This window comes from Scyliorhinus canicula, chromosome 13 (genome assembly GCF_902713615.1).
Source record: "Scyliorhinus canicula chromosome 13, sScyCan1.1, whole genome shotgun sequence".
Lineage (NCBI taxonomy): Eukaryota > Metazoa > Chordata > Chondrichthyes > Carcharhiniformes > Scyliorhinidae > Scyliorhinus > Scyliorhinus canicula.
In genome coordinates, this window is record NC_052158.1 from 128,278,899 (window position 1) to 128,306,728 (window position 27,830).

A 27,830-nucleotide genomic window follows, 5' to 3' on the forward strand; every position below is an offset into this window, starting at 1 on the left:
TCCCTCTTCTTCCCCCCCGCTTCTCCCCCCCCTCCCCCCCTCCCCCTCCCCCTCTTCTTCCCCCCCTCCCCCCTCTTCCTTCCCATCCTCTTCCTTCCTCCTCTTCCCCCCTCCTCCTTCCCCCCTCCTCCTTCCCCCCTCCTCCTGCCCTCCTCTTCCCCCCTCCTCTTCCCCCCTCCCTCTTCCCCCCTACCTCTTCCCCCCTCCTCTTCCCCCCCGGGTTGCTGCTGCTGCTGACCCAGTACCCTATCGTTGAGCCAGAAAGTCGAGGAAAGGTTGCCACCGCCTAAAGAACCCTTGTACCGATCCTCTCATGGCGAATTTGACCTTCTCTAGTTTAATAAATCCCGCCATGTCGTTGATCCAGGTCTCCATGCTTGGGGGTCTCGCATCCTTCCACTGTAGCAAGATCCTCCGCCGGGCTACTAGGGACGCAAAGGCCAGCACACCGGCCTCTTTCGCCTCCTGCACTCCCGGCTCCACTGCAACCCCAAAAAGTGCGAGTCCCCAACCAGTTTGACCCTGGATCCTACCACCCTCGACACTGTCCTCGCTACCCCCTTCCAGAACTCCTCCAGTACCGGGCATGCCCAGAACATATGGGCATGGTTCGCTGGACTCCCCAAACACCTGACACACCTGTCTTCGCCTCCAAAGAACCTACTCATCCTAGACCCGGACATGTGGGCCCGGTGCAGCACCTTGAATTGGATGAGGCTAAGCCGGCATGGAGAGAGTTAACCCTCTCCAGGGCATCAGCCCATGTCCCATCTTCGATCTGTTCCCCCAGTTCCCCCTCCCACTTAGCCTTTAGCTCCTCTACTGACGCCTCCTCCACCTCCTGCATTACCTTGTAGATATCAGATATCTTCCCATCCCCGACCAGACCCCCGAAAGCACCCCGTCACTCACCCCCCTCGCGGGAAGCAAAGGGAATCCCTCCACCTGTCGCCTAGCAAACGCCTTTACCTGCAGATACCTGAACATGTTCCCGAGGGGAGTTCAAATTTCTCCTCCAACTCCCCCAGGCTCGCAAACCTCCCATCAATGAACAGGTCCCTCAGCTGTCTGATGCCCGCTCTGTGCCAACCCTGGAACCCCCCACCAATGTTCCCCGGGATGAACCGATGGTTCCCCCTTAACGGAGCCTCCATCGAGCCCCCCACTTCTCCCCTATGTCGCCTCCACTGCCCCAAATCTTGAGGGTAGCCGCCACCACCGGACTCGTGGTATACCTCATAGGAGGGAGCAGCCACGGCGCCGTTACCAGGGCCCCCAGGCTTGTATCTCCACAGGACGCCCTCTCCATCCGTTTCCATGCTGCCCCCTCCCCCTCCATTACCCACTTGCGCACCATCGACACATTGTCCGGCCAATAATACCCCGAGAGATTGCGTAACGCCAGCCCCCCACCATCTCTACCCCGCTCCAAGAAGACCCTCTTCACCCTCGGGGTCCCATGCGCCCAAACAAAGCTCATGATGCTGCTAGTCACTCTCCTAAAAAAGGCCCTAGGGATAAAGATGGGCAAACACTGAAAGAGGAACAAGAACCTCGGGGAGAACTGTCATTTTGACGGACTGCACTCTACCCGCCAGCGATAGCGGCATCATGTCCCACCTTTTAAATTCAGTGGGGGATCCAGCACTGTGTTAAAGTCTCCCCCCATGATCAGGCCCCCTGCCTCCAGGTCCGGAATGCGGCCCAACAAGCGCCTCATGAAGCCAGCATCATCCCAATTCGGGGCATATACATTAACCAGCACCACCTTATCTCCATGCAGCCTACCCTTCACCATAATATATCTGCCCTCCTTGTCCGACACCACCTCAGCCGCCTCGAACGCCACCCTCTTCCCCACCAGAATCGCACCCCCCCGGTTCTTCGCATCCAATCCTGAGTGAAAAACCTGCCCCACCCACCCCTTCCTCAGACGAACCTTGTCCGCCACCTTCAAGTGGGTCTCCTGGAGCATAGCCACGTCTGCCTTCAGCCCCTTCAGATGAGAAAATACCCTAGTTCTTAACCGGCCCATTCAGCCCCCTCACGTTCCAGGTGATCAGCCGGATCAGAGGGCAACCCGCCCCCCCTCCCCCGCCGGCTAGCCATAGCTCATCGAACTGCTCACCCCAGGCCAGCGCGCCCCGCCCGACCCGTTCCCCATGGCGATAACGCCTCTCCTCTACCCCCCCGGCCCACACCAGCTCTTCCTGGCCATTCCAGCAGCAACCCGTATCCCCCCCCACCACCCCCCCCCAGGCTAGGACCCCTCCTAGCCGCGACGCACCCTCCATGGTACTTCCGTGAGTCAGCTGACTTCTGCTGACCCCGGCAGCTCCCGTCAAAACCCGTCCCCTCCCGACATGGGGTCATCCCCCTCTTGCCACACCTCCTTGGCACCGCTTCAGCGCGGGAAAAAAAACCAGTAGAGGCCACGCCCCCACCGCCAGCTCCATCCCCCCGCCCCGCAGCGCGGGAAACCAGAGGAAAGCCCGCGCTTTCACACTGCCCCACCCCACCCTTCTGACGCAGCGCCCCAAAATCCAGTTTCACCCCAACCCCCAGCCCCGTACAGAAGAGAAAATAAAAAACACAGACCCCCAACATTCCCCACATAACCCAAAACCATACCCAACAGACCCACCCGGAAACAGAGCAAAAACCAGCATAAAAAACACATGTCAAAGTTACAAAACAGCAACAGCAAAAACAGCAACGACCATAGTGTGCCCCCAGACCCTAGTTCGAGTCCAGCTTCTCCACCTGTACAAAGGCCCACGACTCCTCCGGGGACTCGAAGTAGTGGTGCCGGTCCTTATATGTCACCCACAGATACGCAGGCTGCAGCATTCCAAATTTGACCTGCCTGGCATGCAGCACCGCCTTCGTCCGGTTGAACCCGGCCCGCCGCTTAGCCACCTCCGCACTCCAGTCCTGGTACATTCGCACTACCGAATTCTCCCACTTGCTGCTCCTCTCTTTCTTGGCCCAGCGCAGCACACACTCCCGGTCGCTGAATCGATGGAACCGCACCAGCACCGCCCGCGGGGGTTCATTTGTCTTGGGCCTCCTGGCCAGCACTCTGTGGGCTCCCTCAAGCTCCAGGGGCAAATGGAAGGACCCCGCTCCCATCAACGAGCTCAACATCGTGGTCACATAAGACGGAAGATCCGACCCCTCAAGCCCCTCCCGCCAGGCCCAGGATCCTCAAATTCTTTCGCCTCGTGCGAACGTCCAGCTCCTCCAAGCGGTCTTGCCACTTTTTGTGAAGTGCCTCGTGCAACTCCACTTTCCCCACGAGGACCACGGCCTCCTCCTCCCGCTCAGCGGCCTGCTGCTGCAACTCCCGAATGGACACCTCCTGGGCCGCCAGGGTCTCAAGCAGCCACATTGAGTCACGATGTGGAGATGCCGGCGTTGGACTGGGGTGAGCACAGTAAGAAGTCTTACAACACCAGGTTAAAGTCCAACAGGTTTGTTTCAAACACGAGCTTCGGAGCACGGCTCCTTCTTCAGGTGAATGAAGAAGGAGCCGTGCTCCGAAAGCTCGTGTTTGAAACAAACCTGTTGGACTTTAACCTGGTGTTGTAAGACTTCTTACATTGAGTCACATTCAGGGAGTCCAGCAACTCAGCCTTTAGCTCCGCAAAACAGCGCAGAAGAGCAGCTTGCTGCTCCTGCGCCCACTTCCACCAGTCCTCGGGTGTTCCGCCGGCCGGCATTTTGTCCTTCTTCCCCCGCTTTTCTTGGGGAGCTGCTGCAGCCTTTTCTTTTGCCCCACTCCGGGTGAGCACCATAAATTTCGGGGAATACTCTTCCAAACACCTTCCCCCACCGGAATTTGTCGAAACAGCGCCGTTTGGGGCCCTCGAATAGGCCCAAAAGTCCTTTAGTAGCGGGAGCTGCCGAACGTGCGGCTTAGCTCCGCATAGCCGCAACCGGAAGTCCTGGGACGCCATTTTAAAATAGCGTCCCGATCTCTCACTACAAAACAGGGCTCCGCACGCCTCGGCCACACATTCCTGTTCAGGCCCCTAATTCAAAGCGAGTCACATTGAATAGTCATGTGTTTCTCAGCACTGCGACTGCCGGGAAACACGTGGCTAAACGCGCTCGCTCAGGGACTTTATTCTCTTTTGGGAAGATTGCGCCCATTGTTTTCTCAACATTTAACTAGAGGACATCTGCAGACTATAGAAATTGCTTTGAACTTTTTAAATATTTCATTGGAGGAAATTTCTGCTTATCAATTTAGCAACAGTGTAGGATCCAAGAGCAGTAGTGGTGAGTGAGAACTGGGTGTCATCAGTGTACATGTGAAAACCAAGCTGTATTTTTGGGTGAATTTGCCCAGGGGTAGCATGTGGATGAGAAAAAGGAGTGGCTAAGAATAGATCCTTGGGAGATGCCGGGGTAAAGGTGTGGGATCGTGAATAATTCTATGACTAACACTGAATGGATGAGAATGAAACGAGGCAAGTCGTATACCACCTCATTGACAATGGAAAGACTTTGGAGGAGAAGGGTATGCTCAACCACCTCAAAGGCTCTCTGCAGGTTGAAAAGGATGAGGAAGGATAATTGACCTCATATACCAAATTGGATATGTTTCTAAAGCCACAGATTGCCTTCTGTACAATGGCTGCAACTTTCATTCATAATTGAATCTTGACTACAAGTGCTAGCAGATAACTTTACTCTCCTATCAAAAATGAAGGCATCTTTGGCTATTCGGGAGTTGGAAGTGAAGGTCACACACGCCTTTTAATTTTTTTAAAATCATTTTTATGGAATGTGGGCTTCGCTAGCTAGGCCAGCATGTGTTGCCCATCCCTAATTGCCTTGACAAGGTGGTGGTGAGTTGAATTTGTGAACCGCTGCAGTCCCAGTGATGTAGGTACACCCAATGTGATATTAGGGAGGGAGTTCCAGGATTTTGGCTCAGCAACAATGAAGGAATGGTGATATATTTCCAAGTCAGGATGGTGAGTAACTTGGAGATAACTTCCAGCTGGTGGTGTTCCCATGTACTGCTGCCCTTATCCTTCGAGATAGTAGTGGTCATGGGTTTGGGAGGTGCTGCACAAAGAACTATGGTGAGTTCCTGCACTGCATCTTGTAGATGGCACACGCTGTTGCCATTGTGTATTAATGGTGGAGGGAGTGAATGTTCGAGGAAGTGGTGCCAATCAATTGGGCTACTTTGCCTTGAATAGTATCGAGCTTCTTGCTGTTGAAGCTGAACTCATCCAGGCAAGTGGGGAATATTGCATCACATTCCTGACTTGTGCCTTGTAGGCAGTGGAAGTCAGGAGGCAAGCTACTCACCACAGGATTCAGATCACAGGCTCTGATCTGCCATTGTTGCCACAGTATTTACTTGGCTAGTCCAGTTCATTTTCTTGTCAATGGTAACCCCCAGGATGTTGCTAGTGGGGGGATTCAGTAATGGTAATGCCATTATATGTCAAGAGTTGACATTTTGATTCTCTCTTATTGGAGATGGTTGTTGCTTAGAACTTGTGTGGTGCAAAAGTTACTCGCCACTTGTCAGCCTAAGCCTGGATATTGTCCAGGTTTTCCTGCATTTGGAATGGACTGCTTCATTATCTGAGAAGTTACGAATGGTGCTGAACATTGTCTCATCATCAGCGCACATCCCCATACCTTCCCTTATGATGGATGGAAGGTCATTGATGAAGCAGCTGAAGATGGTTAGGCCTAGTACATTACCCTGAGGAACTCTTGCAATGATGTTCCAGGACTGAGATGGCTGACAACCAGTTTCTTTTGTGTTAGGTATAACGCCAACCAGTGGAGCATTTTCCCCGATTCCCATTGACTCCAGTTTTTCTCGGGCTCCTCGATGCCTTACTCGATCAAATGCTGCCTTGATGTTAAGGACAGTTACTCTCACCACACCTCTAAAGTTCAGCTGTTTTGCTCATGTTTGAACCAAGGCTCTAATGAGGTCAGGAGCTGAGTGACCCTGGCGGAACTCAAACTGAGCATCAATCAGCAGGGTTATTGCTAAGTAAGTGCCACTTAATAGCACTGTTGATGACCCCTTCCATCACTTTACTGCTGATTGAGTAGACTGAGAAGGCGGTAATTGGCCGGGTTGGTCTTCTCCTGATTTTTGTGGGCAAGGCATACCTGGGCAATCTTCCACATTGCCAGCTAGATGCCAGTGTTGCAGCTGTAGTAGAACAGCTTGGCTAGGGAAGCAGCAAGTTCTAGAGCACAAGTCTTCTGTACTATTGCCGGAATATTGTCAGGGCGTGTTGCCTTTGCAGTATCTAGTGCCTTCAGCAGTTTCTTGACATCACATGGGGTGAACCAAATTGGCTGAAGACTGGCATCTGGGGACCTCTGGTGGAGACAGAGATGGATCATCCACTCAGCACTTCTGGCTGAAGATTATTGCGAATGCTTTAGCCTCTTTAACTGCACAAGTATGCTGGGCTCCTCCATCATTGAGGATGGGCATATTGATGGAGCCTCCTCCTCCCGTGAGTTGTTTAATTGTCCACCAGCATTCATGACTGGATGTGGCAGGACTGAAGAGCTTAGATCTTTGGTCGTGGGACTGCTTAGCTCTGTCTATCACTTGTTGCTTATGTGGCTTGACAAGCAAGTAGTCCTGTGTCGTAGCTTCACCAGGTTAACAGCTCATTTCTCAGTATGCCTGGTGCTGTACTGGCATGCCCTCCTGCACTCTTCATTGAACCAGGGGTAGATCCCCTGGATTGATGGTAATGGGCCACGCGTCGGCTAGATTATATTAATTGGAGTTCATAAGAGTGAAGGAGATCTCATACAAACTAATAACATTCTAACAGGATTAGACAGGGTAGAATCAGAAAGAATGTTCCCGATGTTGGGGGAGCCCAGAACTAGGGGTCATAATTTGAGGATAAGAGGTAAATCTTTTATGACTGAGGTGAGCAGAAACTTCTTCACCCAGAGAGTGGTGAATCTGTGAAATTCACTGCCACAGAAAGTAGTTGAGGCCAAAACATTGTGTAATTTCAAAAAGGAATTAGATCTAGCTCTTGTGGCTAAAGGATTCAAGGAATATAAGGGGACGGTTGGATCACAGATTGTGGATAAGTACAATTCTGCTGCTGCTGATGGCCCACAGCGCCTCATGATGCCCAGCCTTGAGTTGCTCGATCTATTCTGAATCTATCCCATTTAGCACAATAATGTAGTAATGCCACATAATAAGATTGAGGGTATCCTTAATGTGAAGACGGAAATTTATCTCCACAAGGATTGTGTGGCGGTCACTCCTACCGATACTATTTGTCATGGACAAATGCATCTGCAGCAGACATGTTACATAGAAGCATACATAGAAAAAAATATAAGCAGGAGGAGGCTATTCAGCCCTACAAGCCTCTTCTGCCATTCATTATGATCATGGCTGATCACCAAGTTCAAAACCCTGATCCAAAACCACTGCTTTCTAAATTTTGTGTTATAAAATCCTTGATAATTGACTCCAGCAACTTCCCTTGGTCTATAGTTCCCCGTTTTCTCTCAACCTCCCTTTTTGAATAGCGGCTGAGGATGGGGTCTTGTATGTTTTTCCCACCACCCTGTTACAGACCCAGTCCAGCAGTTATGTCCTCTAGGACTAGGCCAGCTCGGTCAGTAGTACTGTGAACAAGCCACTCTTGGTGATGGACATTGCGGCCCCTTACCTAGACTACATTCTGTGCCCTTGCCACCTTCAGTGCTTCTTCCAAATGGTGTTCAACGTGGAAGAGTACTGATTCATCAGATGATGGTGCATGGTACGTGGCAAGCAGGAGGTTTCGTTGTCCATGAGGTCCAGAGTCGATGATGAGAACTCCCAGGGCAAATCCCTTTCAACTGTATACATTGTCCCACCACTACCTCTGAATCTTGACTATTCTGTGAGATAGCTCTCCCAATTATGGTACAAACCCCCAGATGTTAGTAAGAAGGACTTTGCAGGGTCAACAGGACTTAATTTCCCGTTGTTGTTTCCAGTGCCTAGATCGATGCTGGGTAGTTCATTTTGTTTCTTTCCGTCTACACTTTGTAGCGGTTTTGGTACTACTGCATGGCTTGCTAGGCTATTTGAAAGTCAGCCACATTGCTATGGATCTGGAGTCACTGTAGAAGGGACTTTAGTTGGTGGATTAGTTGCCTTAATATTCTGTATTCATTCTAACCGGCTGCTTGACTATATTTTATGGAAATAGGCACTTGGAAAAGCATGATGGCTATTTAGCCTTATTTTAGTCAAGATGTTCTGTATGAAACAGTCAGAAGGTCATACAATGTAAACAAGCATACAGCTGCACATTGTTTTGCTGACAGCAGACAATTAATATTTTTCTTAGGCGAGGAACTCAAGGCCTGTTATTAAACTCTAACTCTGGTCTGCTTGCTTTTCTGCTAATGTAAAGAACGCCTTTTGTCCTGGATAGAACATAGAACATAGAACACTATAGCGCAGTACGGGCCCTTCGGCCCTCAATGTTGCGCCGACCTGTGAAACCATCTGAAGCCTATCTGACCTACACTATTCCATTTTCATCTATATGTCTATCCAGTGACCACTTAAATGCCCTTAAAGTTGGAGAGTCTACTACTATTGCAGGCAGGGCGTTCCACACCCCTACTACTCTCTGAGTAAAGAAACTGCCTCTGACATCTGTCCTATATCTATCACCCCTCAATTTAAAGCTATGTCCCCTCGTGTTGGTCATCACCATCCGAGGAAAGAGACTCTCACTGTCCACCCTATCTAACCCTCTGACTATCTTATATGTCTCTATTAAGTCACCTCTCAGCCTTCTCCTCTCTAACAAAAACAACCTCAATTCCCTGAGCCTTTCCTCATAAGACCTTCCCTCCATACCAGGCAACATCCTAGTAAATCTCCTCTGAACCCTTTCCAAAGCTTCCACATCCTTCCTATAATGTGGTGACCAGAACTGCACGCAGTACTCCAGGTGTGGCCGAACCAAAGTTATGTACAGCTGCAGCATGACCTTGTGGTTCCGAAACTCAATCCCCCTGCTTAGAAAGGCTAGCACACCATATGCCTTCTTAACAGCCCTATTAACCTGGGTGGCAACTTTCAGGGATTTATGTACCTGGATGCCGAGATCTCTCTGTTCATCTACACTACCAAGAATCTTGCCATTAGCCCAGTACTCTGCATTCCTGTTACTCCTTCCAAAGTGAACCACCTCACACTTTTCCGCATTAAACTCCATCTGCCACCTCTCAGCCCAGCTCTGCAGCTTATCTATGTCCTCTGTATCCTATAACATCCTTCAGCACTATCCACAACTCCACCGACCTTCGTGTCATCTGCAAATTTACTAACCCATCCTTCTACACCCTCTTCCAGGTCATTTATAAAAATGACAAACAGCAGTGGCCCCAAAACAGATCCTTGCGGTACACCACTAGTAACTGAACTCCAGGATGAACATTTGCCATCAACCACCACCCTCTGTCTCCTTTCAGCTAGCCAATTACTGATCCAAACCACTAAATCACCTTCAATTCCATACTTCCTTATTTTCTGCAATAGCCTACCGTGGGGAACCTTATCAAACGCCTTACTGAAATCCATATACACCACATCAACAGCCTTACCCTGATCCACCTGTTTGGTCACCTTCTCAAAAAACTCAATATGGTTTGTGAGACATGACCTACCCTTCACAAAACCGTGTTGAGTATCGCTAATCAACTTGTTCTTTTCAAGATGATTATAAACCCTATCTCTTATAACCTTTTCCAACATTTTACCCACAACCGAAGTAAGGCTCACAGGTCTATAATTACCAGAGTTGTCTCTATTCCCCTTCTTGAACAAGGGGACAACATTTGCTATCCTCCAGTCTTCCGGCACTATTCCTGTCGACAAAGACGACATAAAGATCAAGGACAAAGGCTCTGCAATCTCCTCCCTGGCTTCCCAGAGAATCCTAGGATAAATCCCACCTGGCCCAGGGGACTTATCTATTTTGACATTTTCTAAAATTGCTAACACCTCCTCCTTTTTAACCTCAATTCCATCTAGCCTGGTCGACTGTCTCCTCGACAACATTGTCTTTCTCCAGTGTAAACACTGACGAAAAATATCCATTTAATGCTTCCCCTATCTCCTCTGATTCCACACACAACTTTCCACTACTATCCTTGATTGGCCCTAATCTTACTCTAGTCATTATTTTGTTCCTGATATACCTATAGAAAGCCTTAGGGTTTTCCTTGATCCTATCCGCCAATGACTTTTCGTGTCCTCTCTCGCTCTTCTTAACTCTCCCTTTAGGTCCTTCCTGGCTAACTTGTAACTCTCAAGTGCCCTAATTGAGCCTTCATGTCTCATCTTAACATAAGCCTTCTTCTTCCTCTTGACAAGTGCTTCAACTTCCTTAGTAAACCACGGTTCCCTTGCTCGACAACTTCCTCCCTGCCTGACAGGTACATACTTATCAAGGACACGCAGTAGCTGTTCCTTGAAAAAGCTCCACATTTCGATTGTACCCATCCCCTGCAGTTTCCTTCCCCAACCTATACATCCTAAATCTTGCCGAATAGCATCATAATTGCCTTACCCCCAGCTATAATTCTTGCCTTGCGGTATATACCTATCCCTGCCCATTGCTAAAGTAAACATAACCGAGTTGTGATCACTATCACCAAAGTGCTCACCTACATCTAAATCTAACACCTGGCCGGGTTCATTACCCAGTACCAAATCCAATGTGGCCTCGCCCCTTGTTGGCCTGTCTACATACTGTGTCAGAAAACCCTCCTGCACACACTGCACAAAAACTGACCCATCTATAGTACTCGAACTATAGTATTTCCAGTCAATATTTGGAAAGTTAAAGTCCCCCATAACAACTACCCTGTTACTCTCGCTCCTGTCGAGAATCATCTTTGCAATCCTTTCCTCTACATCTCTGGAACTATTCGGAGGTCTATAGACAACTCCCGACAGGGTGACCTCTCCTCTACTGTTCCTAACCTCGGCCCATACTGCCTCAGTAGACGAGTCCTCAAACGTCCTTTCTACCGCCGTAATACTTTCCTTGATTAACAATGCCACACCCCCCCCTCTTTTACCATCTTCTCTGTTCTTACAGAAACATCTAAATCCTGGAACCTGCAACAACCATTCCTGTCCCTGCCCTACCCATGTCTCCGAAATCGCCACAACATCGAGATCCCAGGTACCAACCCATGCTGCAAGCTCACCCACCTTATTCCGGATGCTCCTGGCGTTGAAGTAGACACACTTCAAACCAGCGTCCTGCTTGCCGGTGCCCTCTTTCGAACTTTTAACCCTATCCCTGACCTCACTACTCTCAACATCCTGTACACTGGGACTACAATTTAGGTTCCCATCCCCCTGCTGAATTAGTTTAAACCCCCCCGAAGAGCACTAGCAAATCTCCCCCCCAGGATATTGGTACCCCTCTGGTTCAGGTGAAGACCATATTGCTTACTGAATCATATAAATTGCTTGCCTTACTTCTGTAAAGCGGGGACATTTGGAATGACTGTGGCCTCTCTAATCCCCCCACGAACTTCGTGTTAAATAAAGGGCCTTTGGCGAAAACTCGAAGTGCTGAATTATAATTTCTTCAACAGTCACATGTATGCCAGGTCAGGTGAGGATTCAGATTTCTTTCCCGAATGGATACTACTGAACAGCTGGTTTTTTTAGGACAATAGCTAATGGTTCCATTTCTTTTACTGGATTCAATTTTCACCAACAGCTGTGGTGGGATTTGAATCCAGTCTCCATAGTATTGCCCAGGGTCTATGGATCACCAGTCCGGTGACAATATCGCTACACCACCACCTCCCATATATGGTTATGGAGTTCCTGAATTTTCAATAAAGGTATAAAGTAATTTTTGAGTGCAGGTGCAATAAAAATGTGAGTTCTTAAATAATATAAAACTAAGACTCAACAAAATTAGCACCCAACTCTGGCCTTTCCCAATGTAAAACACAGCAAAAGACAGTTTGCAGAGTTAATTATCTGTTCAGAAATTAGATTATAATTCAAAATTCCATTCAATATAGATGCAATAATCACATATGCAACAGTTACAGGTATACCTTGCTCATCCAGGATTTACGCTTGCACATTGCTCTTCTTCGTTTTACAGTTTCCCATAACCTCCTCTGGCCTGTGAATACACAATGGATTGTGTCATTGTCTAAGGAGCAGCTTTCCATACAAAATGCTAAATAATGACAGAATCACTGATTTGGACACGGACAAGCATTTTTAGCATGGCCAATCCAACTAATTTGCACATCTTTGGACTGTGGGAGGAAATCGGAGCACCTGGAAGGAAACCCCTGTGGAGTCTATTGATTTAAGATACCAGCATTGCAAATTCATCTGGTTGAATGCAATAATGATAGAAAACTTATCTTTATCTCTCACATAATTCAGATCAGTAACCAATTGGCTATTGAAAATCAAGTGCTCCGTCTAAACATTTCCTCACACACCTTCTCCTTCTACAACATAAATGAACACTGAGCACTTTTTCAATGGTAAAATTAAAGTCCTAAATTAATATACATCTTAACAGAAGTCCCAGAACATAATGATTAATCAGATAATACGGAATAAGCAAGACCAAATTTGCACTGGGGTACTTAAGCACATCATAACGTTTTAAAAAGATAATTGAATTCCCAGTGACCGACTTGAAGGAATTGCATGAGATTTAAAGTTTAAAGACTTTTACCTAACAAACAAATTGTAAGCAACTTCAACTAAACATTATCCAGTAGGTAACTTGTACTATAAACTACAGAAACAATAGCTCTTATTAATCTCTTGACCCGACCGATAACCCAACATTGGAGGCGTATACTTTACAGTGTCCTCGCCATAGGATTATAGTTTTCATAGTAATAATAATCTTTATTGTTACAAGTAGGTGTACATTAACACTGCAGTGAAAAGGAAACAGTCCATAGTTGATCCCAGCTTCCACTGGTTCGCATCTTCCCATTTCACTGATTCATAACGTCAAGTTCCCATTGAAAGGCGTTCCCATCACTTTTCAGAGAATTTCCAAGACCAGCAGTAAGGTCCAGTCTGGTAATTTCCCCACCTGCCCGTGCCATTCTGCCTGGTGGTAGCCTTTTCCACTCTACCACACCAGCTGCATCCCTATGTTTCTGTGAGATTCTGAGATTCTGCCTGTCTCTCTCTCTCTGTCTGTCTCTCTCGCTCTCTCCTTCTGATCAGAGGTCTGTCCACAGTCAACCCAGCTGATCTCATCGTTTATTTTCAGGTATAAACAGTTTATACTTTGCTCCCAGTCAGTCTCAACCTGAGCCCCCCGTCCCCATCGTAACCAAGCCACACATGCTTCATGCCATACAATTCATAACAGATTACATGACTCTCTTCATTCTTCCATTTTACGTTAAATTAAAAAGACAGTCCAAAATATAGCCACATCATCAAACCTCACATTTGTAAAACTTGTTTTAAGTGGGAGCATGGCCATATTTTTCAAGACACCCGTCTCTAAATTGTGGCAGGAGCTGGTTAGATTAGCAATTTTCTTCTTACTTACCAATCAATATCAGCACCTCCATTTTAGATCTTTGTCTACATTATAACAAAAGTAATTCATTAGCTGGGATTCAATTTTGGACGTTCTGAAGTTGTGAAAGGCAACATAAATACAACAAGAAGCATTTCCTTTCAAATTAGACAAATGTGGGTCCATTACAAGTAGAGTTAGGAGAATCTAAAATGGGATATAGAGAAAAAGCAAAGAAATGTCACAAACCATACTGGTGTTATCTGTGAGGGTATCCCAACTTGGAACACCTCTTTTGTGGGGGTGTATAGTTTTGTTTTCGAAATGGTGTGAGGAGCCATGTGAAACCTCAATGAGAATAAGCAGTCCAGTCATCATGTAAAAAGTATTAAAAACTATTCATTAAATTAAAGCAAAGACAAATACACACAAACAGGACTTACACTAATCTAACACAATTAAGTACATGAATTACTAAACATACACCGTTTATTTAGAATGTACCCAGTGTTCCGAAATATATCTACGAACCCCAACTCCTTAAGACTTCCCCTTTCCTCCAGATAACATCCAAATGAAATAGACCCAAAGGTCAAAACACAGCTTACATTTACCACACAACACAGGGAGGACGCTCAAGCCTTGGAAATGTCTTGTGCTGTTCCAGCAAAGATATTAAACTGCCGTTACAAATGTTTTCTACATTGCTTTGGCTCCAAGACTTAGAGGCTGTTAGAAGTAAAACTTGGCCTTCAGGCTGTTCGCTGGAATGTGGCTTGTCTGCTTCCGAGGCTGCTAGAGGTCAATTGATCTCCCTTGCTTCTGAGGGTCCTGGCAGTTATACCTTTGCTCCACTTTGATTCTGCCGTCTGTGTATTTGGTTATCTGCCCTAAAAAATTTCCTTGACTCTAGACATTAGCATGTGTGTACCTCATTGATCTTCCAGTCGTCTCTGTAAGCTGTCTTTACTAATAAGCATCTGATTCTATCTAAATGCCTTCTAATCTCATCTGGCCTTTTGAATACTGACTACTGCTGTTACAAGGTACATTTCTTTCAACCTGTTACTGGGCAGGTCGCATCCTATTATATATCTTGTTACTGCTGTTATTAGGCAAATCAATGACAGAAGCTAAATGATTACTTTGTCTTCATCTTCACTGAGGAAGATATAGGAATCTCCCATAATTAGATATCCAAGGGACTAGGTAAAATGAAGACTTAATAGAAATTAGTATTACTAAGATGGCTGTTTTGATGAAATTAATGGGACTGAAGTCTGATAAGTCCCTGGAACCTGATATGTTACATCCTAGAATGTTGAAAGTAGCAATTCAGAGATAGTGGACACACAGGTGATCATCTTCCAAACTTCTATAGATTCTGGAACAATTCCTGCAGGTTGGAAGGTAGCAAATTTCAAGTCACTATTTAAGAAGACTGGAAGAGAGAAAACAGGGAACTACAGACCTGTTAGCCTTACATAGTAGTAGGGAAAATGCACTAAACCATTATAAAGGAAATGATAAACGTACACTTGGATAACGATGATCTGATTGGGCACTGTCAACATGGATTTATGAATAGGAAATCATGTTTGATGAATCTGTTGGGAATTTTTTGTAATAGATTTGATAAAGTGGTGTTTGTGGACGTAGTGCACTTGGATTTTCAGAAGGCTTTTGATAAAGTACACCACAGGAGGTGAGTTAGAAAAGTTAAAGCATGTGGGTTAGGTGGCAATATACTGGCATGGATAATGGATTGGCTCAGAGATGAAAAAAGAGAATAGGAATAAACAGGTCATTTTCGTATTGGTAGGCTATGGTGAGTGCAGTACCACAAGGATTAGTTCTTAGGCCTCAGCTGTTCACAATATATATCATTGATTTGGATGTGGGGACCAAATATAATATTCCCTAGTTCGCGGATGCCACAAAGCTGGGTGGGAATATGCGTTGTGAGAAAGATGCAAAGTGGCTTCAAGGGGATTTGAACAAACTTAGTGGGCGGGATTCTCCCAACAGGAGACTAAGTGCCGACGCCGGAGTAAAATCCGGAGAGCTTTACTCCAGCGTTGGCGGCTGTTCCCAGACCCCAATTCTCCCCCCTCCGTGGGGCTAGCAGGAGCATCGCGTGGTTTTCAGGGGTGGGGCCTTGGCGTGGCGTCAGAGACCCCGCGGCACCTTGGGTCCTGCGCATGCGCAGTTGAGCCTGCGCTAACTAGCGCAAGCACGGTAACCTCGCGGAGTGCTCCGGCCCCCCTCACCAGCATGGCGCCGGGGTTCTGGTGCCTGCCGTGGAAGAAAGTAGGCCAGGGGGGGAATTGGGGGGGGGAGGGGGGGCAGCCTGCCAGTCGGTGAGCCCCCATCACGGGCCAGACCCCATCGGAGGCCAAACCCCCCCGGAAACGTAGCCCCCTTCCCCCCCCCAAGCCTTCACGATGGGTACCCGCCGGCAGCGACCAGGTGTGGACGGTGCCGGCGGGATCGGCCGTTTACACGCGACCGCTCGGCCCATCCGGGCCAGAGAACCGGAGCTCGCCGTTTGCGGCGATTCTGCCCAGTGAGTGGGCAAGAAAATGGAATATCATGTGGAAATATGTGAGCTTCTTTACTTTGGTAGGAGGAATAGATGTGCTGAGCATTTAATAAATGGTGAGAGAAAAGAAAGAAGAGATGAGCAAAGAAGGCTCACCAAGGGCAGCATGGTAGCACAGTGGTTAGCACAGGTTCTTCACCAGGGTCCCAGGTTCGATTTACGGCATGGGTCACTGTCTCTGCGGAGGACTGGGCCTGTATTCTCGAGAGTTTTGAATAATGAGAGGTGACCTCACTGAAAGCTGCAAAATTCTTAATGGCATAGATACACAGGGGCTGGGATTCTACCTTCTGGGGACTAAGTCCCCACGCCGGCAGGAAAACCGACGCCAACCACTTCGGAGTCAACAATTCTCCGTACTTTCGGGGGCTAGGTGGACACCGGAGGAGTTGGCACCACTCCAGCCAGCGCTGTAGGGACGGCACAAATTCGCACCTGCGCCAAAGCGCCGATGTGGAGACCGGCCGGCGTATTTTGATGCATGCGTGGGGAATTCTCTTCGCGCCGGCCGTGGTGGAGCCTGACAGGGGCCCAGGGTATATGCAGCTAACATGTTTCCCCTGGTTGGAAATTTTAAAACACTGCGGGTTGTGAATCTTTGGAATTCTCTATCCCGATCGGCTGTGAAAGTTCAGTCATTGAGTATGTTTAAAGCAGAGATTGACAGATTTCTAAATACCAATGGCATAAAGGGATATGGGGATAGTGTGGCAAAAGGCATTCAGCCAGGAGCGTATTAAATGACGGAGCAGGCTTGATGGGTTGAATCGCCCGTGTTCCTACGCTATCGGTCCCTAATCTATTTCCTCAGAGTCTGGTCGAGGATCATAATATCCATCATAGATCCAGGCTAAATAAAACTGGAATCTGAACATTTGGGATTACCAAATCCTTTCAGTGCATATTTCTCTCAAAATTTGGTAAACAACGGGACTTCTGCATAAAACGTTTTTTTATAGATATTCATATAAATTTGTACCTGGACAATCAGTTCATTCTTGGAGTTGTTTCTCCAGCTAGAACTAAAACTATAGAATAATCCCTAGTACTTAAACAATCAATGTCTGTGAAGCTACAGCTTTTTAGTAATCTGTGATTAAAGAAAAAAGGTTCAAACTATCCCACAGAATGCTTCTATGTTCTAACAAACAGGTACTCTCAGATGATCTAGTTTCCAAAGGACTGCCCCTCCCATGACCAAATAAAAATTAATATTTTGTGCAAACCACACATGTCCTACTTATTCCAGATCAGTCAGTCAATTTAACTTTGCTCGCTGTTAACTAACCACCAAGCACTCGTTTTGAAATTAAAGAAGTTTCTGTTTATAATTCTTTTTTTAATATATAAATTTAAAGTACCCAATTCTTTTTTTTTCCCCAAGGGGCAATTTAGCGTGGCCAATTCACTTAAAAAATCGAAGAGAACTTCACAGGAACATTATCAAACAAGTCACCTATTAGGATAGATGACCAAATTACCAGGGGTAAGTTTAAATGCACATTTTAAAAGAGGAAAGAGAACAGGGAAGCACAGAGGCTTGGGAGGGATGGGGAATTACAGACCTTAGGGCACGGGTAGCTTAAAACCACTGATGGTGGAATAATGGGGACACAGGATAGGTCAGAATCAGATGAATGCAGTGATCTTGGAGGGTTGTACGGCTAGAGGAGGGAAGAAAGATTGGGACGGATTGTGAACATGTCAGGATTTGAAAACAAGGATGGGAATGATATACTTGAAGCTTTGCCAAACTTGGACTAAAAATAGGTCAGCAAGCACAGAATTGGAGCTAAGATATGAGAAGCAGAGTTTTGGATGCATTAACTTAATGGAGGATGGAAGGTGAGAGGTCAGCCAGGAGAACATTGGAGGCAACAAATGCATGGTTAATGGTTTCAGCAGAAGATGAGCTGCAGCAAGAGCAGAAACAGGGATTATTACTGAGGTGGAAGTCAGCAGTCTTGGTAATGGAGCGACTATGTGGTCAGAGGTTCATCTCATGGCAATATAGGCATCCTATGCAACCTTATTCTACCTTTTGTTAAGTTTGTATACACAGTGATGTACTGACAATGACTGCCTGTTGCATCAAGAAATATATCTGCATTTCCCGATATATCGATAATACAGCAGTCATTACTTTTTAAAACTTTGAATACTTTTATATCCCCTGTGGGATTGTTTTGGCATTACAAGTCCTACAATAGAAAGGAAGATAAAAAATATTGCAAAGAATAACACTTACCAGGACGGCCCATTCCGATTTTCTCAAGGTCCTCATTTTTCACATAGTCAAAGTGGGAGAGCCGAGTAACATTCAGGTCATCGCGGATGCGGAGGAAATACTGCTGCAACTGTACCTCAGTGAGAAGTTCAAGAAGCCACTCTGTTCCCTCATCTGACTGCATGCTCCCACTGAGCTTCTAGAAGAGAAAGAAGCACACAACGGCACTAAAACCTAACTGAATGGATAGTGAGAAACAACAAAATGCCAGAGAATTACAAGAAATGTTTACAAAGTCAAAACATCGTATTTGCCAAACATGCAGTGGTCATAAAAGTGTGGTTTGAATGCTGCAGGGAATGTATTCCCATGAAGAATACTATGCTTCCTCTATTACTCCATTTGATTTAAATTTTGAATTCTTGTACTTTTTAAGGCCCGGAACATTAGTCAGGAGAATAGAACCATTTTACACTTCTGGTACCCATAGCCAATTGGATAGATGCAGAATAAAGTTTGTATTATAACTCTGAGCAATTAGTACCAGTGGACATTTCCATTCCCAATTCATTGTGTATGAGGAATTACTAAGTTTTAAATAATGGAAAGTTTTTGCAGTCAATTTGCTCAGAAGAATTTACTTAAGATTGCCCAGAATCATGTCACAGTAGACTTTGAAGGATTGCAGAGAAAGGTGACTATCATCTGACCCATTCAACTGAGCTGAGTTTGGACCCAAGTTGAGTGTTTCTACACATTGCGCAATCAAGTGCTTCAAATTTTACTGTTTATTTTAAGGTATTGTAAAATACCCCTTTATATTTATTATATTTTACTCCCTCATCCGCTGCTTGTATACGAGTTGTGAGTCCAATAACAGACTTGCTCATCTAAAATCAGAGATGATTGCAGCGTGGTACTGAAGTGGTCTTTTTGCATTCCTTGGAGCTGATCCATGCACTGAACAACCACATGCTGTTTAACAAATTTGTTAGTTATCTGCTGAATTTCATTCTTCAAGTTAGTGCTTCAGATGACATGGCTCTACTGAGTTAGAAGTCCTCCAGCACTTTGGTCAAGTGTCCATTTCTTGTGTGAACCTACAAGTAAGCATTGAATATTGGAATCCATCAGGGCCACATGGTTAAACCCAACCTTGCCAAAACCTAACATCTGCACTCCTCAGGCATAGCAAAGGAGTAGAGGAAACTGGTCATTTGTTTCCTACTCCTCCTGCTCAATCAGATAGTCAGGATGTATTTTGGACAATTAAAATCAGTATTCCCTCATGAACTCAGCAGCAAAAAAACAACAAACCCAGAAATTTCCTTAATGCAATTTGTCCTTATCCTGAATCTATCAAAGCTGCTTTTTAAAATTAATTTTAATTGAATGACATCCAGCAAAGATAGAGGGGGCGATTCTCCGAGTCCCCGCGCCGGGCCGGAGAATCGGCACAACCACGCCATGACATCCCGATGCACGATTCTCCAAGGTGCAGAGAATCGGCGCCATTTGCGCCAGCGCGTTTGGCGCGGCACTAGCCGCAGGAATCGGCGGGGCCGCTGATTCTCCGGCCCATAAGGGGCGAGCCGATACGACAGAGTCCCGCCGGCGCTGTTCACCCCTGGTCGCTGACGGCCTGTGGGGGTGGAAGGGGGCTTCTTCACCGGCGGGGCCTCCGATGGGGTCTGGCCCGTGATCGGGGCATACCGATCGGCGGGCCGGCCTCTCTCTCTCTCCCCCCCCCGGGCCTACTTTCTGGCGTGGCCAGCCCCTGAATACCGACTCCATGTTGAGTCTGGGCCAGCGCACTAAAGTCCCTCGTACATGCGCAGGTTGGCGGGGCCCAACTGCGCATGCGCGGTTGGCACGGTGGAAAGGAGGCTGGAGTGGTGTGAACCACTCCAGCGCCGTAGAATCGGTCGTACCCGGGCCCGGCACGACGGCGTTCATGACAGCGCCATCACTTGGGCTCCATATTGGAGAATCGCCCCCGGAATTTTAAAATGCGGTCTGACCAGAGCCTTATATAGTAAGTAATCTTAGAAGTAATCCTTGCTCTTGTATTCTAGCCCTCTCGACATGAATGCTAACATTGCATTTGCCTTCCTAACTCCCGACTGAACCTGTATGTTTACCTTAAGAGAATCGTGAACAAGGACTCAAGTCCCTTTGTGCTTCTGATTTCCTCATCTTCCCATTTAGAAAATAGTCTATTGCCTCCATTTCTCATTCCAAAGTGCATAACCTCACACTTTTCACAATTGTATTCCATCTGCCACTTCTTTGCCCTAGCCCAGAGGTGGGCAAACTACGGCCCGCCAAAGGTCTTTATGCGGCCCACCAAGATCAAGTCATAAAAAAAAATGTTTTATTTAAAAAAAAATTTTTTTATACGGTTAATATAAAAACCTTATATAAAAATATAACAGTCCCCCGGGCTGTTGGGTTACTGGTGTAGGGTGGATACGTTGACTTGAGTAGGGTGATCATTGCTCGGCACAACATCGAGGGCCGAAGGGCCTGTTCTGTGCTGTACTGTTCTATGTTCTATATGAGGCGCCCAGAATCATAACCGGGTGAAGCGCCATTTTTGAAAAGTAGACAAAAAGTGGGCTAAAGGCAGGATGCCGCCGGGGGAAGCGCTGAGGTATATGCCGCACGCTAATTGGTTACAACCGGGACTATGAATTAATATACTATGCGGCCCTTTAAAATTGTGAATTTCTGAATGTGGCCCTTGCACAGAAAAGTTTGCCCACCCCTGCCCTAGCCTGTCCAAGTCCTTCTGCAGCCCCCTTGCTTCCTCAATACTACCTTCCCCTCTACAGATCTTTGCATCATCTGCAAACCTAGCAACAATGCCTTCAGTTCCTTCCTCCACATTATTAATGTATATTGTAAAAAGTTGTGGTCCCAGCATCGAACCCTAAAGTACACCACTAGTCACCGGCTGCCATCCTGAAAAAGACCCCTTCATCCCCATTCTCTGCCTTCTGCCAGTCAGCCAATCCTCTGTTCATGCCAGGATCTTATCCTTGACACCATGGGCTCTTATTTACCAGTCTCCTTTGAGGCACCTTGTCATAGACCAGGGGTGGGCAAACTTTTCCGTGCAAGGGCCACATTCAGAAATTCACAATTTTAAAGGGCCGCATAGTATATTAAGTAAAATAATTACTTCACCCGGTTATGATTCTGGGCGCCTCATATAGAACATAGAACAGTACAGCACAGAACAGGCCCTTCGGCCCTCGACGTTGTGCCGAGCAATGATCACCCTACTCAAGTCAACGTATCCACCCTATACCAGTAAGTAACCCAACAGCCCCCCCCCCCCCCCCCCCCCCCCCATTAACCTTAAAAAAGAAAAAAAAAAATTTCTTTTTTTTTAATGACTTGGTGGGCCGCATAAAGACCTCTGGCAGGCCGCATGCGGCCCGCGGGTCGTAGTTTGTCCACCCCTGTCATAGACCTTCTGGAAATCTAAATAAATCACGTCCACTGGTTCTCCTTTGTCCAACTTCCTTGTTGCCTCCTCAAAGAACTGTAACAGATTTGATAGACATGACCTCCCATTGACAAAGCCGTGCTGACTCAGTCCTATTTCATCTTACCAATGATCGAAGCCAGCCTAACAGGCCTATAATTTCCTGTCTTCTGCCTCCCTCCCTTCTTAAACAGTAGTGCTACATTAGCCACTTTCCAGTCCTCTGGGACCCTTCCTGCCTCCAGTGATTCCTGAAAGATCATCACCAATGATTCCATAATCTCCTGAGCTACCTCTTTTTAAATCCTGGGGTGTAATCCATCCAGTCCAGGTGATTTATCCACCTTCAGACCTTTCTGTTTTTCAGAAACTTCTCCTTAGTAATGGTCACTTCACTCATCTCTGCCCCCTGGTTCTCCTGGAGCTCTGGCATCCCACTGGTGTCTTCCACCATGAAGACTGATGCAAAGTAACCATTCAGTTTGTCTGCCATTTCTTTGTTTCCTATTATTACTTCTCCAGCCACATTTTCCAGTGGTCCAATGTCTATTGTTGCCTCTCTCTTACCTTTTATATACTGAAAAAACTCTTCCTATCTTCCTCATACGTCATCTTCTCCCCCTTTATTGCTTTATTAGTTGTCCTCTGCTCGCTTTTAAAGGCTTCCCAATCCTCTGGCTTCCCACTAATCCTTTGTATGCTTTTCCTTTATCTTTTATGCTGTCCCTGACTTCCCTCATCAACCTTGGATGCCTTGTCCTCCCCTTAGCATGTTTCCTCCTCCTTGGGATAAATTTTTGTTGTGCCTCCCAAATATCCCCCAAAAACTCCTGCCATGGCTATTCCACTGTTTTCCCTGCGAGGCCTCTTTTCCAATCAACTCTGGCCAGCTCCTCCCTCATGTCTTTGTAGTTACCCTTCTTTAATTGTAATCCCGTTACATCTGATTGCAGCTTCTACCTCTCAAACTGCAGTGTAAATTCTATCATATTGTGGTCACTGCTCCCCAAGGGTTCCTTCACCTTAAGTTCCCTAATCAAGTCTGCCTCATTACACATCACCAAATCCAGAATTGCCTGTTCCCTCGTAGGCTGTCACAAGCTGCTCAAAAAAAAACATCTCTTAGACATTCCACAAATTCATTTTCATGGGATCCACTACCAACCTGATTTACTCAGTCCACCTGCATATTCAAGTCTTCCATGATGATTTTAATATTGCCTTTTTTACATGCCCTTTCAATCGCCTGATTTATTTTCTGCCCACCTCCTGACTACTGCTAGGGGGCCTGTACATAACTCAAGAACAAAGAACAAGAACAAAGAAAAGTACAGTACAGGAACAGGCCCTTCTGCCCTCCAAGCCCATGCCGACCATGCTGCCTGGCTAAACTACAATCTTCTACACTTCGTGGGTCCGGATCCCTCTATTCCCATCCTATTCATGTATTTGGCAAGATGCCCCTTAAATGTCACTATCATCCCTGCTTCCACCACCTCCTCCGGCAGCGGGTTCCAGGCACCCACTACCCTCTGTGTAAAAAACTGGCCTCGTACATCTCCTCTAAACCTTGCCCCTCACACCTTAAACCAATGCCCCCTAGTAATTGACCCCTCTACCCTGGGGAAAAGCCTCTGACTATCCACTCTGTCTATGCCCCTCATAATTTTGGAGGCATCAGGGTCTTTTTACCTTTGCAATTCCTCAACTCTACCCACAGAGATTCTATGCCTTCTGATCCTATAATCCTATAATCGGTCCTTGCTATCGATTTAACTTCATTCCTTACTAACAATGCAACCCCGCCTCCTTTGCCCACCTGCCGGTCCTTTCAATAGGACACATATCCTTGGATATTTAGATCCCAGCCCTGAACCACTTGCAGCCACGTCTCTGTGATGCTCACAACGACGTACCGGACAATTTCAATGTGCGCAAAAAGCTCATTTGTCTTGTTCCGTATACTGTGCACATTTAGCTTTAACACCCTCAATCCTGCATTGACCACCTCCCTTTTCACACTTGTCACCTTTTTTGCTCTGCCTGAGGGATTTGCCCTGCCTGATTGTTCTTTTATTTTGGTTCTCTATTTCCCCCTCAGTTATTACACCTTCTAAGCTCACATTCAGGTTTCCACCCATGCCATACCAGTTTAAATCCTCCCGAGTTAATTTAGCAAATCTCCCAGCCAGAATATCAGTGCTCCTCCTGTTTAGTTGTAACCATTCTTGTACAGGTCCCAGCTGCCCTGGAAGAGATCCCAATATCCAAAAATCTGAAACCCCCCTCCTACACCACCAGTTTAGCCACATGTTTATTTTGCAGTCATTTTATGCCGATACAAAAAAATTGAACTCAAACTAATACAATCATCCAAAACCTTTGCTTATCTAACTGCCCATGACCATTTGCCTTGTGGAGCATGCCAAGACATGCATGCAACTCATTCTAATTTTACATTATCCAACTGTATGAATTTGCCCAAGAATACAATGCATTAAAGGAGTCTTGAAACCTGCTGTACAAAACCTACAGTTAATTTGCTTAGTGCAAGCTGAGCACAAATGGAGGTTAAGAATTTTCATTGAACATGTCCCAAATCACAACTTGCTTCCAACCTCCCACTGTTCAGAGAACACAGAATCAAGGACCTTGGATCCACACTTCTTTTGGCTGTTACAGTTAGAAATATTTCATTGTGGAAAGGAAGCCAAAGTTATGACTAACACATTTTTCCATTTGTTGGTGTTGGCACAAATGGTACAAGCTACATATTTTCTGCGATGTTGCAGAGTGTTTCTTTTTCTTTCAATATATTTTGAAAGAGTTGTTTTCTTTTCTCCATGTAAAGGCCATTCATTACCACATATCCTGCCACCGCCAAAAGGGACTCACTGTCTGGGCCACAGACAAAGTCACAAGAAGCAATACTCTGATTCACGTGTGGTAATCAGAGAAATTGCTTCCTTAAAGGCACAACCATGAGAGAAAAAAACATATTCACCTTTGCCAGCTTGTCAATAAACTAAAACATCTGGTGATCAATCCATTGGGATTGGAGGCTAAAGTGGACTGAATGATTAGTAAAGTAGAGTACAGAAAACCAGAGTGAGGGGAAATGCAACAGCTAAGTCACTGAATGAAAAGCAAAATATGGTGCAGGTTGGAAGAGCAAATTATGATGCAGGTTGGAAGAGAAAAATATGGTGCAGGTTGGAAGACTGAAATAAAAAAATGGGCATCTCCATTGATGCTGCCAGACCAGCTGAGTATTTCCAGCACTTTCTTGTTTTAAGTTATTGTTGAAATCCAACTTCTCTGACCTAAATTTATCAACATCATTCCACTGCACTGCATCTTCTTGTCTATTAAAGTCAAATAATAGGTTCCAGCAAATTTACCATTTACCTTCACTGTATTATTTTTTGGCAGTTTGCTATTTTCAGACAGACCCTGAAAAAAGTGGATAAAATAACTCCAATGAAAGTTAACATATATAAAGAAAGGTAAAGTAACTACAAGAGAGCACAGCAGCAAACAAAAATAAAATTATTTTGAGAGCTCTGGGGCAAGAAAGACGGGTTACATCTAAACAGGAGTGGCACTGATATTCTGGCTGGGAGATTTGCTAAATTAACTCGGCGCCAAGAACGGCGTGAACCACTCCGGGCTCGTGCCAACGGATGTTGCAGAATTCTCCGCACTTCCGTGGGCTAGGCCAGGTGCCGGAGGGCTTGGCGACATGCCAGCCGGCTCCGAAGGGACTGTGCGAGTTAGCGCATGCGCAGAACTGCCGGCGTGATTTAATGCATGAGCAGACCAGCAGGAGTATTCTGTAGCATGCGCGGAGGGGGAGGGGGGTTGTCTTATCCGCGCCGGCCATGGCGGAGCCCTACAGGGGCCAGCACGGAAGGAAGGAGTGTCCCCATGGCACAGGCCCTCCTGCAGATCGTTGGCCCCGATCGCGGGCCAGGCCACCGTGCCCCCCTCCTCCGGGGGCCGGATCCCCCCCGCACCCCCCTGAGGACCGCACCAGCTGGCCTACCAGCCAGGACCCGCCGTGTGGGTCCATGTCCAATCCACGCCGGCGGGACTGGGCAGAAACCGACGGCCGCTCGGCCCAACGGTGCCTGGAGAATTGCTGGGGGGGGGGGGGGGGGGGGGGGGGGGGGGGCAGCCAACGGCCCCTGACCGGCGTGGTGAGATCTTCAACCCCGCCGAAAACTGGCACTGGAGAATACAGCAGCCGTGCCGGAGCAGCGGGGCGGGATTCGTGCCGCCACCCGGGGATTCTCCGCCCCGGTGGATGGCCGGAGAATCCCGCCCCAGATTCTTGACTTCAGAAAATCAGCTTTGCATTTTTCCATCCAAGAATTTTTTTTTTTCATTCATAGGATAGCCAACACTATTGCCTGTCCCTAATCGTACTTGAGAAGGTGGTGATGAGCTGCCTTTTTGAACCAGTGGACTTGCTGTGGTGTCAGTGCACACATAGTGCTGTTAGGGAGGGAGTTCCGGGATTTTGACCCAGCGATAGTGGAGGAACAGCGATATATTTCGAAGTCAGAATGGTGAGTCACTTGGATGGGAACACACAGTTGGTGGTATTTCCATGTGTCTGCTGCCCTTGCCCTTCTAGATGGTAATGGTTGTGGGTTTGGAAGGCGCTGTCTATGGGGTTCCTGCAGTGCAACCATCTTGTAGATAGTACACACTGCTGTCACTGTTCTTTGGCGGAGAGAGTGAATGTTTGTAGAAAGGGGGGCAGTCAAGTAGGTTACTTTATCATGGATGGTGTCAACCTTTTGAATGTTGTTGGAGCTGCTACTCTCCTGACAAGTGGAATGTATTCCACCACACTCCTGACTTGAACCTTGTGGCTTTGGAGAGTCAGGAGGTGAGTTACATGACGCAGGATTTCTAGCCTCTGACTTGTACTCATAGCCAAAGTATTCTATGGCTAGTCCAGTTCAGTTTCTAATAAAAACCCCTATTCAGTGATGGCAATGCAATTGAATGTCAAACCTCTTCATAATCTATTCCACTTTGTGGCTGGCTAGCTGGCAGCAACAGGGAATAGGAGACAAATAAAAGCAGCAAGTGCTGAAAAAGCTCAGCAGATCTGGTAGCAAATTTGTGAAGAGAAAAACAGAGATAAAATTGTTTTGAGTCCAATATGACTTCTTCGGAACTGAACGGAGGTAGAAACGTGATGGGTTTTATGTTGCTCAAAAGGTGGAAGGGTCGGGTGGAACAAGGATCGGTTAAAGGGTGGCGGAGGCTGAATTAGGGTATTCAAGGAAGTACAACCTGCATGCAGTTAATAAAATAATAATAATAATCTTTATTATTTGTCCCTTCTCATCAGCTTTAATAACTGTCCCAGCAATGAATGGAGACTGTTACTTCCAAATGTCATGACAAGCTCTGTCAAGGCAGCCTAATGACTGAAAACCATCTGCCAAGGCAACTGAATTATTCAAAAACAAGGCTTTCATCCATTTGCCACAGTCACGCTTTCACCTGCAGTTATTTGGTTGAATCTTGCACAAAGGATTACTGAGGGTTATTTTTAATTGCTTTTTTAAATCCCTTTTGATTTTCTTTGCAGCTGAGAGGATACAAAAAAAATTCCATGCTGTAAATCAGGAGGTGGAGGGGAGAATGCAGCTCAGTAAAATTATGATCACTTAAGCAGTATTTAACAAACAGATGGAGCTGCGAGCTTGGGTCTAGATAGACTTCATCCGAGGGTTTTAATGAAGTGCCTGCTGATACATTTGTGTTAATCTTCCAAAATGCCCCAGATTCTGGAAAGGTTCCATCAAACTGGAAAGTAGCAACCATAGCCTCTCAATTCAAGAGGGGGGCAGAAAATAGGAAACTGGAGGCGAGTTAGCTTGATGTCTGTCATGC

The 27,830-nt window shown here is 46.6% G+C and overlaps 1 protein-coding gene across 9 annotated transcripts in view; it reads right to left on the reverse strand.

Moving 5' to 3' along the window:
* tnk2b (tyrosine kinase, non-receptor, 2b) overlaps positions 1-27,830 on the reverse strand; it is a 405,837-nt gene that overhangs the window by 97,486 nt on the left and 280,521 nt on the right. For all 9 annotated transcript variants that reach the window (XM_038816361.1, XM_038816360.1, XM_038816362.1 and 6 more), the window contains 2 exons: positions 18,443-18,620; positions 12,136-12,206 (listed from right to left, as the gene is read on the reverse strand). In XM_038816361.1, the coding sequence (XP_038672289.1) occupies positions 12,136-12,206; positions 18,443-18,605 (234 nt within the window). In that variant the 5' untranslated portion in view covers positions 18,606-18,620. The remainder of the gene's footprint in view (positions 1-12,135; positions 12,207-18,442; positions 18,621-27,830) is intronic.